The 15,879-nt window shown below is 55.0% G+C and overlaps 2 protein-coding genes across 3 annotated transcripts; both read right to left on the bottom strand.

Moving 5' to 3' along the window:
• Window positions 1-223: 223 nt before the first annotated feature.
• MXD1 (MAX dimerization protein 1) lies at window positions 224-12,728 on the bottom strand. 2 transcript variants are annotated; one of them, XR_010074019.1, is made up of 7 exons: window positions 12,402-12,728; window positions 12,199-12,295; window positions 7,877-7,906; window positions 5,225-5,339; window positions 4,165-4,324; window positions 2,281-4,077; window positions 224-2,013 (listed from the first exon to the last, which is right to left on the bottom strand). XR_010074019.1 is itself a non-coding variant. In XM_063358834.1 (6 exons), exons 1-6 carry the CDS (start codon window positions 12,472-12,474, stop codon window positions 3,890-3,892), a joined length of 663 nt encoding a protein of 220 aa, XP_063214904.1. In that variant the 5' UTR covers window positions 12,475-12,728; the 3' UTR covers window positions 2,023-3,889. The 2 variants fall into 2 exon arrangements, 1 of the variants encoding a protein (XP_063214904.1); XM_063358834.1 differs by lacking the exon at window positions 224-2,013 and having other exon boundaries at window positions 2,023-4,077.
• A 452-nt stretch (window positions 12,729-13,180) lies between these two features.
• Window positions 13,181-15,678, bottom strand: SNRNP27 (small nuclear ribonucleoprotein U4/U6.U5 subunit 27). Its single transcript, XM_063358835.1, has 6 exons — window positions 15,537-15,678; window positions 14,853-14,973; window positions 14,581-14,693; window positions 14,345-14,424; window positions 14,178-14,242; window positions 13,181-13,545 (listed from the first exon to the last, which is right to left on the bottom strand). Exons 1-6 carry the CDS (start codon window positions 15,571-15,573, stop codon window positions 13,491-13,493), a joined length of 471 nt encoding a protein of 156 aa, XP_063214905.1. The 5' UTR covers window positions 15,574-15,678; the 3' UTR covers window positions 13,181-13,490.
• Between the last annotated feature and the right edge of the window lie 201 nt (window positions 15,679-15,879).

The following is a 15,879-nucleotide window of genomic DNA, read 5'->3' on the forward strand; positions in this document are numbered from 1 at the left end:
AGGTTTGGATTCGGGGGTGCTGAGCCCCAGCAGGGCTCGGAGTCAGCCGGGGTCATACGTGCCCTTCGTGCCCTGCAGTATCGGGGGCTCCGGCTGGGGATGGGAGGGGGCCCACCACCCCCCCAGGGCCACCAGCACCCGAAACCAGAGCTCCACCTTCCCAGGGACCCTTGGTCGTGGGGCAAAACCTACGTGGGGGGAGGCCAGGGGGACCTGGACCCTTTCCGGCAGCAAAGCTCTATCCCGTTGGGTGCCGAAAACATGGGATTGGGCAGCGGGACTGGGAAGAGCAGGATGGAGGCGCCCCCCAGTTGCCGTTTCTCATCCGCGGAACATCCCCGAGAGCCTTCCGCTTGCTTCCCGAGGCAGCGGCCAGCACGCCGGTTCTCTTTCGTAATGAAATAATTTATTTTCTAACAGTCGAACAATACAGAAGTCTCCATATACACAGCAAAGGTCTCCTAAAACATGTAGTTTCTAAAAACGCGTGTGCTAACCGTAATAAAAAGCACCATTAGATGGCCTTGACACAGGATTCTGAATGACGACGGGGTATTTACAGCAGGAACCGAACGGCTGGAAACAGAATTCCTATTCTCCCATCTGCCGCTCCCCGGCTCTCGAATGCCTAAAATAAAGCCGATGCTCTACAGGTTTGCTTCTCGGGAAGCAAAAGGTTAGGAAGAAAAAGATGGAAAAGCACAAATAAAATGCGTCAAAGGAAATACAAGCAATGCCCAGATGGTTCTGGATCAGACGTTTCGGACGGCTCGCGTACCGCTACGCTGGATAAATTAAAAGGATGAAAGAAACGTCGCGGTTTTCAGCCATAGCCGTGGCAGAGCAAGGACGTGACGTTTTCCAGGGAGCAAGTGACGGCAGGCGATGTCCCAACCTTTTTCTACACGGGGGGGACAAATCAGGGAGCAAAGCGCCAGGACAGTGATGGGCTCCAGAGGGATTGGGGTAGGGCCCCGTTCCCAGCAGCTTCCCGTTCTCTGCCCGGCTGTGGGTCCCATCTCTCGCCACCCAAAGCAGCGGTTTGGGATCTGCCTTCCGCAAGGAAAAAGAAAACGAAAAACGAAAAACAAAACAAAACAACCCCCCCAAAAAAGCGTGTTTTCGACTCACGCCCGTCTGTGCAACGATCCGTTGTAAACGTGGGGCGCGCGAGTGGCTCCTCGCATCCCCTTTTTATTTTAATCACAATATACAAAAATGTCCTTCCTGCAGCTTATTTCTTAGGAATGCTGGTGGATCAGTGAATTCCAGGAAAAGGCTCGCACAGCCGCCGGGCGCCTCCGCCGACGAAGTGGGGGACCTGGAGAGAGCGAAAGCTGCCAGAGACGGTCCCGGCCGCTCGCCGGGAAGCAACCGCCGGATTTACAGCCTCCTTCCAGGTTAGTGCATCATTTTGGAGGGTTCCCATTTCTCTTCGCCCTCAGGCTGGAGAGGAGCACATCCCAACAGTGCAAAAGGTCCGATAATTATTATTTTGGGACAAAAAAGAAGAAGGGGGCGGGGGGGGGGGCGGGGAGTAAACCCCCACGCAGCCTTTCACCAAGGGAAGAAGGCGGGTAACTCAAAAAGGCACAACACTGAAAAAAAAAATTAATAATTTACACCGAATTGAAACCTTAAGACTCAGCCTACCTAAACGACAACCAAAAATTAACTGTTTTCTGCCTCCCGTTGAACCCCGACGGTGCTTTCCCAGTGCTGGATGTCACCCTTCCCTGCTCAAAGGCAGCAAGAGCCGCCGCTCCGGAGGGAATCCTGAGGCGGTTTTTGGAAGAGGGTGAGGGAGGGCGCTCGGCAAATGCCTCAAAGTGCTGATATTCCACTTCCTTTTCTCTGTGCTTTTCATCCTTTTGCCTTCCCCCCCCCCATTTTTGAAAGCGCAGGGGTTTTGAGCTCGCGTGGCAAAGGCTGGCTGCCTCGGGCGTACCGGCGCTAAAGGCATCTGAGTTGCGGGTGAGTGCAAATCCGTCGGACGTTGGAAAACTCCGTCTGCTTTAAAAAAAAAAAAAAAAAAAAAAAAGAACACACCCCCAAAAAAATTCCTCGTGGTTTTGATTTTTTTTTTTTTTTCTCTTTTGAAACCCAGAAGGTGCAAAAAGAGCTGAGACTTGGGAGTTTTTAGCAATTCGTTAGCCCCATCTCCCATCCCTCTTGCTTCTTCGAAGATTTCAAATGATCCAAAAATAGATTGAGGATATTAAAAAAAAAAAAAAAAAAAGCCGGGGGGGGCAGAAAGAAATTGAGTTTTATATTGCTCACTTTATGGAGCATCTCGGTGGCTTCCGGCGTTTTGGAAACTGCATTTCTTGAACGGATTGGTACAGACCGTGGGAAGCTCGGTTTTGTCTCCCACTGCTAAAAAAAGCCCTTGGAGAGCGAAGCGGCTCCTCACCGCGTGCCGACAGGGATCGAGGGAGAGGTTTGCCAAGGGGGCGGAAAGGACCTTCGCCTGGCTCAAGGGGAAAAGAAACATCTCTGTTAGCGGACCTCTACGTATCAAAGTTTCCAGAACATCTATAAAAGCAGAAAGTCATAAGAATGTTATCTCCAGTACATAGAAAAAGGAATAAATACTATTTATAGCTCGTGTGTTTTCTGTACATTTCCGTGTGCTCTCAGGTCGGGACCCCTCCGCTGTCAGGGCAGTGGGAAGGGCTCTGGCCCTTCCGTGGTGTGTTTGGGTTTCTCTCCCTAAGGTGGCGACCACAAAATCCTTCGCGAGCCCATTTGAGTGCCTGAAAAGATCCCCGCTGGCCGGAGAAGTGCTTCAGTGAAGATCTGTGGGGTCCCCTCGGGCGCCGACGGCCAGAGGCTGCCCCGCTCCCCCTCACCGTCGGGTTATTGCTAAACTGTCATGGGATGGATTTGAATGGGGCCGGGCATCGCTTCTGTAAAACAAATGAGGCATCATCTTTGTTTTTTGTGCTAAAGGGATGGAGATAATCTTTGTTCATCTCTCCGAGGTAGAAAAAATTTGTCCCAGAGACAAGAAGCATGAAAAAAATTCCAGGAGCGCTCGCCTGGAACAGCACTGTGCAGCCGCGAAGCAGGAGGTGGGACGTCGCACAGGATGGGAACAGGGACCGTTTGATTTTAGGTAGGACAGAAAACTTCCCAGACCGAAGGCGTCCGACCCCAAATGACGAGTGCCGAGTCCCACAGCCCTTCCTGAGTGGCGTTCCCCATGCCAGTAAGGCTCCAGCTGCGGGATGACGGCAGGGCTGGGCTGGGCTGGGCTGTACACGGCTGTGCTGCCACCCGGAATATTTAGAGTCGGCAGAGAGAAGCCCTCTGATCAATGTGCCGGCGGCTGCGGGTGCAATCCCTGCGCCCGTCCGAGACGTGACGCGGCAGAAATGCTCCGCTTCCCGATTGCCGACTTGCCTCTGCTCTCTCCTGGATCTAAACTATGCAAGAGGTTGGCTCTGCCTTCGGATACTTGCCCACAAACTCTTACATTTGGGCCCTGCTGCCGATTATCGGGTACGTGATGTTGCTGGGCAGATGCGGAGTAGATTGGGAATACCAGGTGGTGACAGCAAGCCAAAAATCCCAGCGGAGGGCTTTTGAGGTTGCTGTTACTGCTGGGATAGTCTCGGGCGCATCAAAACGTGGCTGGAATGTACGGTCTTGCAGAGAGGACTTTCAGACGGGAAGAGAAGCTGGCAGATGCGAGCTCCGGGGAGCAGCTTGCCACCCGCAGCCCTGCGCCGGGTTTTGGGACTTGCGCAAAGCTCAGCTTCGTTCTGGTCGGCAGTTCATTAAGATTTTTTTTATGTGCAAGAGAATGGCAGGACGGTCTGGTGTGCTACCTAACGAGATCCAAAAGGGAAACGGCAATGGGTGAAACGGCTACGGGAGTTGCTCCTTACAGGTCGAGAGAAGGCTTGTGATTGCTCTGCAACTTCACTCTCTTCACGCCGGAGCTGGAATAACCCTCGTCGCTACATACGCTCTGCAGGCTCCCTCTTTCGTCCGAGTCGCTCAGGCTGCTGCTGCTCCAGTCGAGGTCCGCGGGAAGGTCATCCGTGCTCTCCACGTCCACATCTATCTCTTCTGCAAGAGGAATGGTTAAGCATTACAGCACGGCCGGCCAGAATTCTTCCCAGCCAGCCCCGCTACGACCTGAGTGCAGGGTCTCACCTCTATCCGAGTCTGAGCGCTCTGAAGAAACAGTGGATCCAATACTGTCCATCCTTATCCTCTCTATCCCCAGCTTCTCCAGCTGCCTTTTCAGGTGCCGCTGCTCCCGCTGCAGCTGGTCTATTTGGTGTACGGCTTTCCTGTCATAGTCTTCAAGCTTCTGCAGAGGATGAGAGAGAAGGCATCCTGAGCTGCCCAGTTGCCAGCCGCACGTGAAACATCGCTTTCCCTACCCAAGCTACCCAAACGCGACTGCCGCCAGCTACCGGGGGGCTCCCTGGCTTCACCATGCTCAGGACGTCGAGCACATGAGTCATATGGACGCAACTTTCATCCTCCCACGAGCCAACGGACATTGAAGCAGGGTGCAGCCTCTGGCCTAGGGATGGAGAGGTCTGGACCTGCCCCGAGGCCGCTGGGGAAGGCACATAAAGGACGTTTTCCTCTCCAAACAATTTACACGCACAGCTACGCTGGAACCGGCCCCATCCTATTTATAGATTTTTAGAATTTTTGATAACCAGGGAGTGGAACACAGCCCGATGCCCTGGTTTATCTCTCAGCTCATGGAGCCTGAACACACCCAGTGAGGAGAGCCCTCTCAGTCAAAGTCTAAAGGACAAAGAGTGAAGTAGGAAATACTCTAGAAAAGAAAGGCAAAAAAACAGGTGTCCTGCAATCCTGCAGCCAGTCTCATCCCTAAGGCCTCCAGGCATCGCTGCGGTGTAGGGTACAACGCGGAAGTTTGGCTGTAAAGCAGCGTGGCCGTCCTCTATGACCCCGTTGATAAGGAGAATCACACGGACTCGCTGTGCCAGCTGCGAGAAGGGCAATACTGACCTGCAACAGCATTACCCTCTGTCAGTATTTCCAAAACGATGTCCTGACCCGGCTGTTACCTTCATCCCACTTGAGGATCCAGATGCCCAAAGCCCTGCGCCCCAGGTGGCGGTGCTGCTCTCGAAACCGAGCTCGGCACCTAACCAAGGGGGACGGAACCCCGTTTCTTGTGTCTCCCACTGCGGGTGGGTTCAGCAGCACCGAACGAGCCCACGCTCACCTTGATGTGCAATTTGGCTTTCGTTAGTAAACTCAGGGTGGTGTGTCTGCTGGCTTCGGGTCCGAGCGGTACGAGCCCTTTCAGCTTCTCCAAACACAGCCGTAGATGGGCACGCCTGTAAGAACACACAAGGCGCTGAGCGGTCAGGTACCTGCTTCCCAAACAGCATTTCACTCCCACGAGCGCGGATAATCAGGGTGGTTGGAAGCTAAGCTGAACCAGATGCCTCCCCACCCTCTGGCAGCTTCCATACACCGGGCAAAAACTGCAGGCAGACAAAAGGACTTCTCCAAAAATCCCAATTCCAGCTTCGGCCAACTCTGACAAAACCCTGCCGGGCTGTCGGGACGCTTGCTGGCAAAGAGCTGCCAAAGATGTCGATTTTTTGGGTGAGGGTATCTGCTTTTGGTCTTTCTCCTCTCAAAAAGCTTCACTTACAGGGATGCTGTTTGGTCACTGCCTTGCCCCACCGACAGCTGAAGCCATGTGGGCTGACGCCACACAGCTGTAAACCCAGCACCTCCCTTGGGAGTGCTTCTTTTCCCTATTTTTAGTAGGATCGGTCTGGTTTCGGATCCATCGCCTTGGCATGTGTGGCTCCGGTCAAAACAAAACCAGCTCCCCATGGGAACGCCAGCCCCAAGCGGCATCACACTCCTTGGCTGCCAGGAGCCTGCCAGGAATCCCTCCCTCCCTGTAACACACGGATTTTGTCTGCTTTAATACACAGGCCGGTGCTTTACTGCGTGCATGCCGCTGCCGAGGGAAGCTCTGGCTCCTCGAGGAAGTCCCTTTATCTGTGGATAACCGAGATGCTCCCAGCGTAGGCTGGTTTCCCTTGCGTTCGCCACTCCAATCCCAAGATTTAGGTCACATTCTTGGGCATCGGTTGCAACACCTGCCTTTGTAACACCCAATGGACACAGGCAGCTGCAAAATGGGATTTTGCAAGTACCTGCCTATCTTGTCTCGGGCGCGCTAGGAGTAAACAGGCATTTGCCTACACAAAGTACCTCCTGAATTACAATGCAAGCAAAACATGTGGTCTTCATTCTTCGGGTGAATCCCAAACACCAACGGGCTCAAAGATGAGCCTTTCCAAAGATTATTTTCCTGAGCAGGGTGAGGAAGAGCTGCCTGGAGCAGTGCAGACCTGTCCAAACGTGCCGTGCCAGCTTACAAGTGATTTACCTGCGAGATCTACGGATAAGGAGCTAGCCCAGCCACGCTCTGCGAGGGCTGTGGCAGCCAAATCAAAATCCTTGGCCGTCTCTGCTACAAAATAATGCCTTGTCACGCTGGTTGTTCACACCAGAAAACAAACAAACAAACCAACCAAAAAATGGCAAAAAGCCAGCCCCCCCTGCCTAGCAGAAGTTATGCAGAGGGGAGCTCAGCAACCAGCCCCGTGCCGAGCAAGTTTCTGGATTACACAACGCCAACGCCAGAGTCAAAACCGGGGCTTCCGCTTCAAAGTCAGAGGCGCAGCACGTATAAAAGCGCGTTTCTGCCACGCTTCGCCCAGCTGAAACTGCTGCCACGCTTAAAAAGCCCTAAAAATCCCACTGGCTCATATTAATAATAAAAAAAGAAACCCTCAAAGGATTCATTTCCCGGGCAAAGGACCTTCCAAGCCCATCGGCTTGTTTCGTTGCCCTTGTCTTTACACTCTGTGAGATACTCATCTTCTCATCGCTCTCCCTCCCCAAGCTGCTCCTCATGCCGGGGTAGGAAGCTGGCAAATTTTGGTTGAGACCCACTGGCTCGACAGGATTAAGGTATCTCTAATGAGGAGCGAAGGGGTACGTAAGCCCTGTCCAGAAGCTCATTTCTCCAGCCACCCTGTTCGAAGGGGTGGAAACGATGGAGCATTTACTGCACTCGCTTATGCAACGTTACCAATGGGATTTCGACATGGCTCCGGTCTAAACAAGGCGAGAGGGACGCAAGGTGAGCCTGAAGTAATCAAACTCTAATTTTCTTGGTCTTTTCAAACGAGGAATAAATGGCCCTGGCCTTTTCTAAGCCATGTCACTTGGGACACTGCCTCTTAAGATACAAACCAAGCAAGTTCACACGAATCCTTCGCTGGCAGCAGGACATGGCAAGATTTGAGCTGCATCCAAGCCATGCCGAGAAAAAGAGCAGCCCATTGAGGCCACAAAGCCATCTTTCAGCTGGACCACAAAGACTGCACCGCTCTGTCGCAAATAATCCCAGTTATTTGTGTGCACAGCTCCAGCCGTGTACCTACAGCCCGACTGCGGGTGAGCAGAGGATGCTGGCCATTCCACCGGCATGGGATTGCCCCCAGGAATTGGGAGAGGCCTGGAAACCCTTCTCCCCAGCAACGCTGAGAAGTGGGATGAAGGGTTTTGACAGCAAACTGGAGCTGGCAGAGGAGAGACATATTGTTCCCACCTCCTTATTGCACAGCTGCTCCAGCAGCCAAGGACAGCGAATGCTTCAAGTCCAAGCACTCACCTTGGGCAACACCGGGAACCTTCTCAGTGACCACTTTATCCAGCCATCCTGTCCATTCCCTCCTGCTCCCGACTTCAACGCCACCTCGTCTCCTCGACCCTGGTTCCCAACCCTTGGAAAAGCAGCGATTCGCCCAAACCCCGCTCCTCACAAGCCTCCAGCACTCACCTATTCTTTTCCATCTCGTTGTGTGTCGACCTGAAAAAGAAAGAACAAGTTATTAACTCCTCCGTCTGACTAAGTACACTGCAATTAGGATTAACACGCGTGATTTAGTAAATGCTCCCTGGAAAAGTTGCCAACCTCAGGGGCTTTCAGAGCCACTCGGTACCCCGGGGATGGCAATAACAGTGGAAGGGATGCAGACAGCCCGGCGCAATGGTGAAATTGCCAGATAAATGGTAATAAAAAGGCCAGTAAAACCATAAAATGGGATTTTAATGTGGAGAAGTTCAAGTTTTAGAACAAGGACTAAGATTAAGCAGCTGTATCAGTGCCATGACGCAAGAGAGAGGGTACACCATCCACCAGTGAGTGTTTGCTGGACTCCTGGTGTAGAAGGGGAAGCACCAGCCCCGAGAGCACGGGGCAGAAGGGCTGATCTCCGGGCAGGGGGAGGGAAGTTGCTCCATCGCAACACAAAACCTGCAACCAAGCCTTTCTTGGAAAGAAAGCAGGTTTTCAGACAGCACAGGTGCTCTGAAGAGCTTTTTTTAAATGCGGCTTTTAAAAGACTTCTTGCACAAGAAGGGCAGAGAAAGCAAAAGGAGAACCTACAATCCTCAGCACGTAAAGCAAAGAGATGGGGGCCGACAGCTCGGGTGCTTGGTGCCACCTTTGGGGAAAGCACACTGCTTTTTGAAGGCTGCACGGCATCCAAGAGGTTGTGTCTCACGCCAGGAGCCCCAAACCAGCTCAGAACACGCCAGCCACACAAGATGGGGACTAGGAGGGAGCCCCCAAAGTCTCGATGACATTCGGGCCTGTGTCTGCTGCTCAGCCAGTCATCTCTCTGCAAAACTGGGGCGAGCTGCCAGGAAGACAACGGGTAAAGAAAAGATTCCCCATGTCCAACAATGGGTTAGCACCTCTTAACGAGAGATGCCCAACGTGATGTTGAAACTCAGGCAGGCGTTACGTCCATTTACAAATTCCCCTGAAGCTCCTAATTTCGATGCTAAGAAAGGACAGAAAATACAAGCTACTACATATTTTCTCTCTCTTGAAACCCGGGACAGCCGCATGAGGCCACGTTGCCTGTGATACCAAGACCGACTCTTAGGGAAGAGCCACTTCCCTGCCCGGGCTCTCCTTAACAGCTTGAGAGGCCACCTACTCTAGTTTAGGAAAAACGTTGTTATGCGCCTGAAAACCTAAAGACATGGAAAATCCACAGGCTGTTTGGATAAGGACGCCTACCTGGAAGCCCCCAGGCCCCAAGGCGAAAGGGAAAACAAGGGATGTCACCGACACGCCAGTTGAAGACGCTCGTCAGGGTCTTCTTCACTTTGCCAGCAGCATTTCCCAATGGATCGCCATCACTCGGGAAGCCATTGCAGCCCTCCCGTCTTTCTCCCAAGACTCATCTCAGCCCGGCTCCTTCTGTTTGCTTTCCGGTGGCGCTGGCTGAAGAAATCTGCTCCTGATGGCCAGCATCCCGCTCGCAGGAGATCACAGAGTCCAAAACCATTCAATTCCAGGGGAACCGCTTCTCACTTAAGTGGACAGGCATTATCCTGACATGCAAGGGAACAGCGAGTTCTCCTGAGCAGAGCACCTGCCAACACCGGGAAGGACTCAGGTCTTCGGCTCCCGTGGGATCTATCTTTCCATTAAACTTTTTTCTGTATAAAAAGTCCCACGTCCTTTGACACAGCTCTTGCAAACCTCATGCAAGGCGGTGGACTGCAGCGAGCCCGAGCTCTCCCCTTGGTCGTAAATAAACCAAATGCTTCGCGAGCATCAGCACTGACAGAGATGAAGGCTCCCATCACTACTACACTTTTATTAATAACAAATTCCTTCCTTCTTCTGCAGCTTTGTTTCAGAATCCTTCTTAGCCTGAGGGTTTTTTTTTTTTGTTTGCATCCACAGTTGCTAATATTTAGAAGAAGGTTCCTTAGTTGACGGATTTTAATTTTGGATAAAATAAAAGGGGAGAGGGGATCAGAGGGGACTGCAGCTTCACGCCGGGGCTGGCAGACTCCTTTACCATGTGCCCCCAAAGCCCTTCCTGAGCACAGTCCTGCCCACCAAGGCACCGATCGTGCCTCCCACTAGCTGAAACCTTGCCTGTCAGCCCCAAAACTTCACCTGATTGCCTGAAATGTGGTCTTTTCTTCTGCAGACCATAACAATAAAAGAAGGTAACAGCAAGAGCTGCAGCTACCCCTTCTCTTTTCAATACAATGCAGACCTTTGCTCTGCTGTTATGATTCACCTCAAGTGAAGAACAAGCTCCAAATCTTCCAAAAAGAAAATTCTGAGTGTGTGCAGGCGTGACAAACGTCCACGGATTCACTCAGAGCCTGCTTGAGAGAAGACTGAGAGACTTCAGCTGCCTTGTGCCCCCCTAATGGGAACCCAGCAGCCCCAAAACCCCAGCGTGGGAGGAGATCGAAACACCTCATCTCAGGGAGACACTGGGATTCAGGGTACGAACAAAACTCATGGGGCGTTCCGGGACATATTTGCTGTTACAGCAGCTATCAAAGGTCAGCTGTCACTGCGTCACGCATATGAGTTTACTCCCAACCAGGAAAATGTGATATATCTGGTGACATCGCCACCTTGCTCCTCCCTGGGCAAACAGCCTAAAATAAGCCAGCGGGAAAGGAAGTGATCGGCCACCGGTGACGTGTCGGGATGAACCTGCTCAGACTTCGCTCTGCCCGACGAAATTTCCCTTGTAGCTGTTTCAAGGGGCTGGACGTGCATATCCTGCCACAGAGGTGGCATTCCAGAGCCAGCCCTCCTGAAAGTCAGATGAAAATTTCCCCTCAACGACACCTAAGTGATTTTAATGTTATTAAAGTGACTGAATAAACCATGGCGGGCGCTGGAAAGAAAGAAGTTCACACAGTGACTCTGGTTTGCACCGTGACACAAGCACTGGCTCTGAGGTGGCAGTTTCTGTTGTACAAAACAGAAAAGCGAGCAAATAAAATGACACAGGAGCATTAAGTAATTAATCCATGGGTCTGGGAGTAGAAAAATCTTGCTTTCTTTACGGAGAATCCTCACAGATCGAGAGCAGTTTCACTTCCTGAGCTTTGGCATAAGCAAGTCTGAAATCAAAAGCCCAACTTCCACATTCCCTTCAGCAAACCCCTCTGCCACGTCAGACGGTTGCACGCTTCCTACCCAAGTTTGCCCAACAGGAGGTTTCCCCTCACGTCTCGCTGGGAAGTTCCGGAGAGACACAGGCCTGGCATGATCCATATTTGGGGATGGGGGTGCCGGTAGGAATCTCTTGGCAGAGGCGTGAAAGAGAAAGGGGTGGCAGGGTGATGGTGGGGGACTGTGGGGCTGGCGGACGGACTGTGACGGCAGGATTATGGCAGAGCCCGACCACCTGGTGACAGGAGAGTCCCCCAGCCCTGCCAGCACCCCATGATGGCAGAATCCTGCCAGACCTGCCTCCTGGTGAAAGGAGGGTCCCCCAACTTTGCCAGCACTCTGTGGTGGCAGGACCTTACTAGATATGGGCACCTCATGACAGGAGGGTCCCCGAGCCCTACCGGCGCCCTGTGACGGCAGGATCCTACCAGATCTGGGCACCTGGTGACAGGAGGATCCCCCAGCCCTGCCAAGTGCCCTGTGACAGCAGTACCTTAACTGGGCACACTCACCCGGTGACAGGAGTGTCCCCAGCCCTGCCACACGCCCTGTGATGACTGGACCTTGTCCGATCCAGGTACTTGGTGACAGGTGGGTCCGCCCCAGCCCTGCCAGCACCCTGTTGATGGCAGTATCCTACTGGATCCCAGGCACCCCCTGACAGAAGGGTCCCCCTCAGCCCTGCCACAATCTCCGCGACAGCAGGACCTTACTGGATCTGGTCACCCAGTGACAGCAGAGTGCCCCCAGCCCTGCCAGGCAACCCATGATGGCAGAACCTTACTGGATCCAGCCACCTGGTGACAGGAGGGTCCCCAGCCCAGCCACACACCGTTTGACAGTGGGACCTTACTGGAGCCCGAGCACCCCTGATGCTCCCCTGGTACAGGGGGCCCCCAGCCTGCCAGGCGCCTTGTGACAGCAGGACCTTACACAGCTTGGTCACGCAGTGACAGGAGGGTCCCTGGTGACAGAAGGGTCCCCCCCAGGCCTGCCAGGTGGGACCCTGACAGATCCGAACACACCGCAACAGCCGGGCCCGGCCCCGCCAGGCCTCGGGAGCGTCCGTCCGCCCGCGAATCCTCCCAGCTGCCGGTGCAGAGCCCCTCCCCCCCCCCCGGCCCCCCCCCCCGCCCGGTACCGGCCGTTACCTGCTGCCGCCACCGCTCTTCCTGGCCTTGGCGCGGCGCCGCAGGGTCTCCCCGTCCTTACCGCCGGGCAGCAGCGAGGCGTAACCGTGCTCGGCTTCTGCGGAGACACAACGGCGGGCGGCCCATCATCGCCGGGCCCGGCTGAGGCCGGGGGGGGACCGGGCCGCAGCGGACCGGGGAGTGGGCAAGGGGGGAACCGGTACCTCGCTCCCGCCGCTCCAGGTACTCGGCCGCTTCCAGCAGCATCTGGATGTTGAGGCCGCCGCAGGCCGCCATCTCGCCGCGCTGTGAGGGCCGGACCGGGCCGGGCCGGGCCGGGAGCGGCGGCGGCGACGGGGCGGTGTCGTTTGTACGCCTCGCCCGGCCGTTCCGCCAGGCCCCGCCCCCCGCCGCCGCTCATTGGGCGACGCCCCCCAACTGCCGACGCCCATTGGAGGAAGGGGGGCAGGGAGGCCCCGCCCCACGCCGGCACGGGAGGGAGGCAAAGGGGCCGTGTCCGATGCCACGCCCTGCGCTCGCACCTATTGGCCAAGAGCGCCCCGCCCTCCCGCCCTCGCCCCGCCCCCTCGCGACGCCCCGCCTCCCCAGCGCCGCCATTTTGACCCAGAGCTTCCCTCAGCGGTTCCCCCCCCCACCCGCCCCGGGGCGAGCCGGGCGTTAATTAGCAAAAAAACGTTAATTAGCAAACGGCGGAAGCCGCCTAGCGCGTGGAACACCATGCTGTCAGAGAATACCCAGCCGGGCCGCCAAAAAATAAGCAAAATAAAGTGGTTTTCTGCAATAAAAGGCCCCAAATGGGTGCTGCCGTTGTTGTGAGCTTTTTAACTTATTTGTATAAATTTATATGCATTTGTGTGAGGCGAGAATTGAAGCATTTTGGGGTGTCAGGTTCCCGCACCACTGCAGCAGCTCGGGGAAACAGCTGGAGGTTCGTGGCAGCCTGCTCCCCCGCACGTTATTCCCAAATTATGAAAATAAAAAGGAAAAATAAATATGGGGTTTTATTGTTAACGGGGAACAAACACCGTGTCAAAAAACCATGACAGGAAAAACGCCACGAAATCCCAGCGAGGAACAAACCACGAGGGATACTGAGAAAAAAAAAAAAAAACAAAAACAAAAAAACAATAATAACCAAAGACTCCGGGAAACAGTAACATGTACCCGCTGCGGGGCCAGGCGCACGCGGCAGGACTTGCTGGGAATAACCCGAATTCCTCTTGAAATCCGGTCTCCGACAAAGCGAAGTCTTTGTCGGCGGGTGGTTTCTCCCGCCCTGAGCAAGCCCAGCGTCAAGCGATGAAATCCAGGGGTCTGTTGAATCCTCCTTTTCTGTTCATGTATTGCCTGCGGCCGGAGGGAAGGAACCGGTGTCAGCTCCAGGGCGGCCAGCTCAGAACAAATCCACACAAACACACCCAAAGGAGGCCTGCGACAACCCTCAGCAGCCGCGGGGGATCGAATTCCCTGTGGATTTGCCCAAATCTGCCACCAACGAGACATCAGCGGAGGCTGGGCTGTTTGAGGACGAGGTCTGAGCCGAAGCCCAGCACACAGCGTGGCTGTACATCAAAAATGTTCTTTTTTGATGGCACTTTCCATCAAAAAGGAAACAGAACTGGCAAACTGAGCAGAGTTTTTGCGGAAGAAACATGCCAACCGCGCTGCTTACGCAGGCCCACTGCTCCAACCCACCCAGGCCACACCTGGGACATCCCGCCCACAAACAATGCGCTCTTTTGTTCCTCATCTCTCTGCTTTCACCATTTCCAGGAGAAACCAGAGGCTTCTTACCTCCATTTGACAGTATAAACCACAAACTTCGCATTTTTCCAAAGGCCCGAGAAGCCACACCACCCCGCTGCGTGCACCGAGAGATGGTGCCTTTGACATACAGTTGCAGAGTTTCCTCCACGCTGCGTTATCTCATCAAAGAAATTCTCTTTCTACCCAAAAAAAAAAAAAGGCTGGGCACAAACCTGTACTTCCTCTTCTGGGAGACATTGATGGCATAGGCATTTGCGGCGCCATCCACCTTCTTCCCCTGAAAAACATTAAGAAAAACGGTCCCAAAACTCAGCATATTATCCCCAGAAAGGGACCGTTGGAGGCAGCTGTGGGCTGCACCGCGCCAATTCACACTCACTTTCGTCGTGTCAAAAGAGGCAAAGCCCATCATCTTCATCATCTCAATTTCCTCTTCTGTCTTGCCCTGCAAATCTTCCTCTGCCGAGGCAACAAAAAAGAAAGATTTTGACAAAGACAGCCGTCAGGTTTCACCAAAAACATTTCAAATAAGCACCCCGGTGCCACCTTGGTCCCAACCCAAGCAGGAAATTCAGTGCCCAGGACGTACTGAACAAGGAAAATCCCTGGACTCACCTGTGATCTGACGTTCTTTGCCTTTGGAATCTTTTATCTCCTTCTTCTCTTCATCTCGCCTTTCCTTCAGCCGTGGTGGGGAGGAGGAGCTGGATCGGTGCCGTCTCGGCGACCTGACATTGCAAACGCAGAAGGGTTTGCAACTTCCCAGCTGTGCCATTACCAGTTTTACGGCGTTAATGAGTTCCCGCTGTCCCGATACCACCCGAACCTCGTCTTGCCCGGGCTCTCCAGCTTGTCCCCACCCCGGCATTGCCTTTTCTGCCCCTCACCTGGATCGTCTCCTGTGGGGGGAACGAGAACGACTCCTCCTCCTGTCCCTGTCCCGGGACCGGGATCGCTCTCTTCGCCTCCTCTCCCTCTCCCGTGAGGTGGACCGTGAACGCCTGCGCTCTGCTTGCAGAAAGGCATGGCTCTGTTTAGCTTCTGCTTCTTCACGTCTTTCCTGCTTTCCAAAGAAAATCCTACGACATTGTGACAGGTCCCAAGCAGCGACCCCACGACTCCCTCCCACCTCCTTCCCTCCCTGGCTGGGCTCAGAGATCGAGCCCAGCACCCGCAGAAGCGGGAGGAGGAGCAGGAAAAGCCCTTCACCCAGGAGTAGGGGAATGAACCTGCCGGCAAATCGGTGCCTGAAAGCTGAGGTGCCTGGAAAGAGGCGGGAGTCGGTGTCCGGAAGGAGAAAGAGGAGAAGGAGGAAGGGAGCCTCTGCTCTCCCCAGAGCGAAGAACCGAGGCTCCAGCACCGCCTCCCCACACAGACCCTGGAGGGGCCTCACCCCCTCGCTCAAGGGTTGGGGGGACTCCCAGGGCCCGCTCCCACCTCGGCCCTGGGCTGCCTGCGCCGGGCCTACCTCCCCCCAAGGGCCCGGATCCCGCCCCCGTCAGCGCAGCCCCGCCCTGTCGCGGCCGGACGCCCCAGGATGTCCCCCCGGTGTCCCCTCCGTCCCTCCTCACCGCGCCGCGGCGGCGAGCGGGAGCGGCTGCGGCCCATGGCCGACCCTCAGCGCCGGCACTTCCGGCCGCCCAGCACTGCGCACTTCCGGCCCCTCGCCTCGCGATCCTCCACGGAACCGGAGCAGCAGCGCTTTGGTTCCGTAGCGAAAAAGGTCCGGAGGGGGGCCGGGGGTGGTTGAAATCGCCTTCCCCGGCGGGCTCCGCTCCGCATCCAGAGCCGGGGGTGGGCACAGGGGGTCGATGAGACCGTGAACCCCAGCCCCAGCCGAGCGCCTTCCCCAGCCTCGGCCCAGCCTAGCCCCAGCCCCGCCCCAGCTCCCCAGGGAGGCCATGACACCCCCTC

This window comes from Chroicocephalus ridibundus, chromosome 23 (assembly GCF_963924245.1).
Source record: "Chroicocephalus ridibundus chromosome 23, bChrRid1.1, whole genome shotgun sequence".
NCBI lineage: Eukaryota > Metazoa > Chordata > Aves > Charadriiformes > Laridae > Chroicocephalus > Chroicocephalus ridibundus.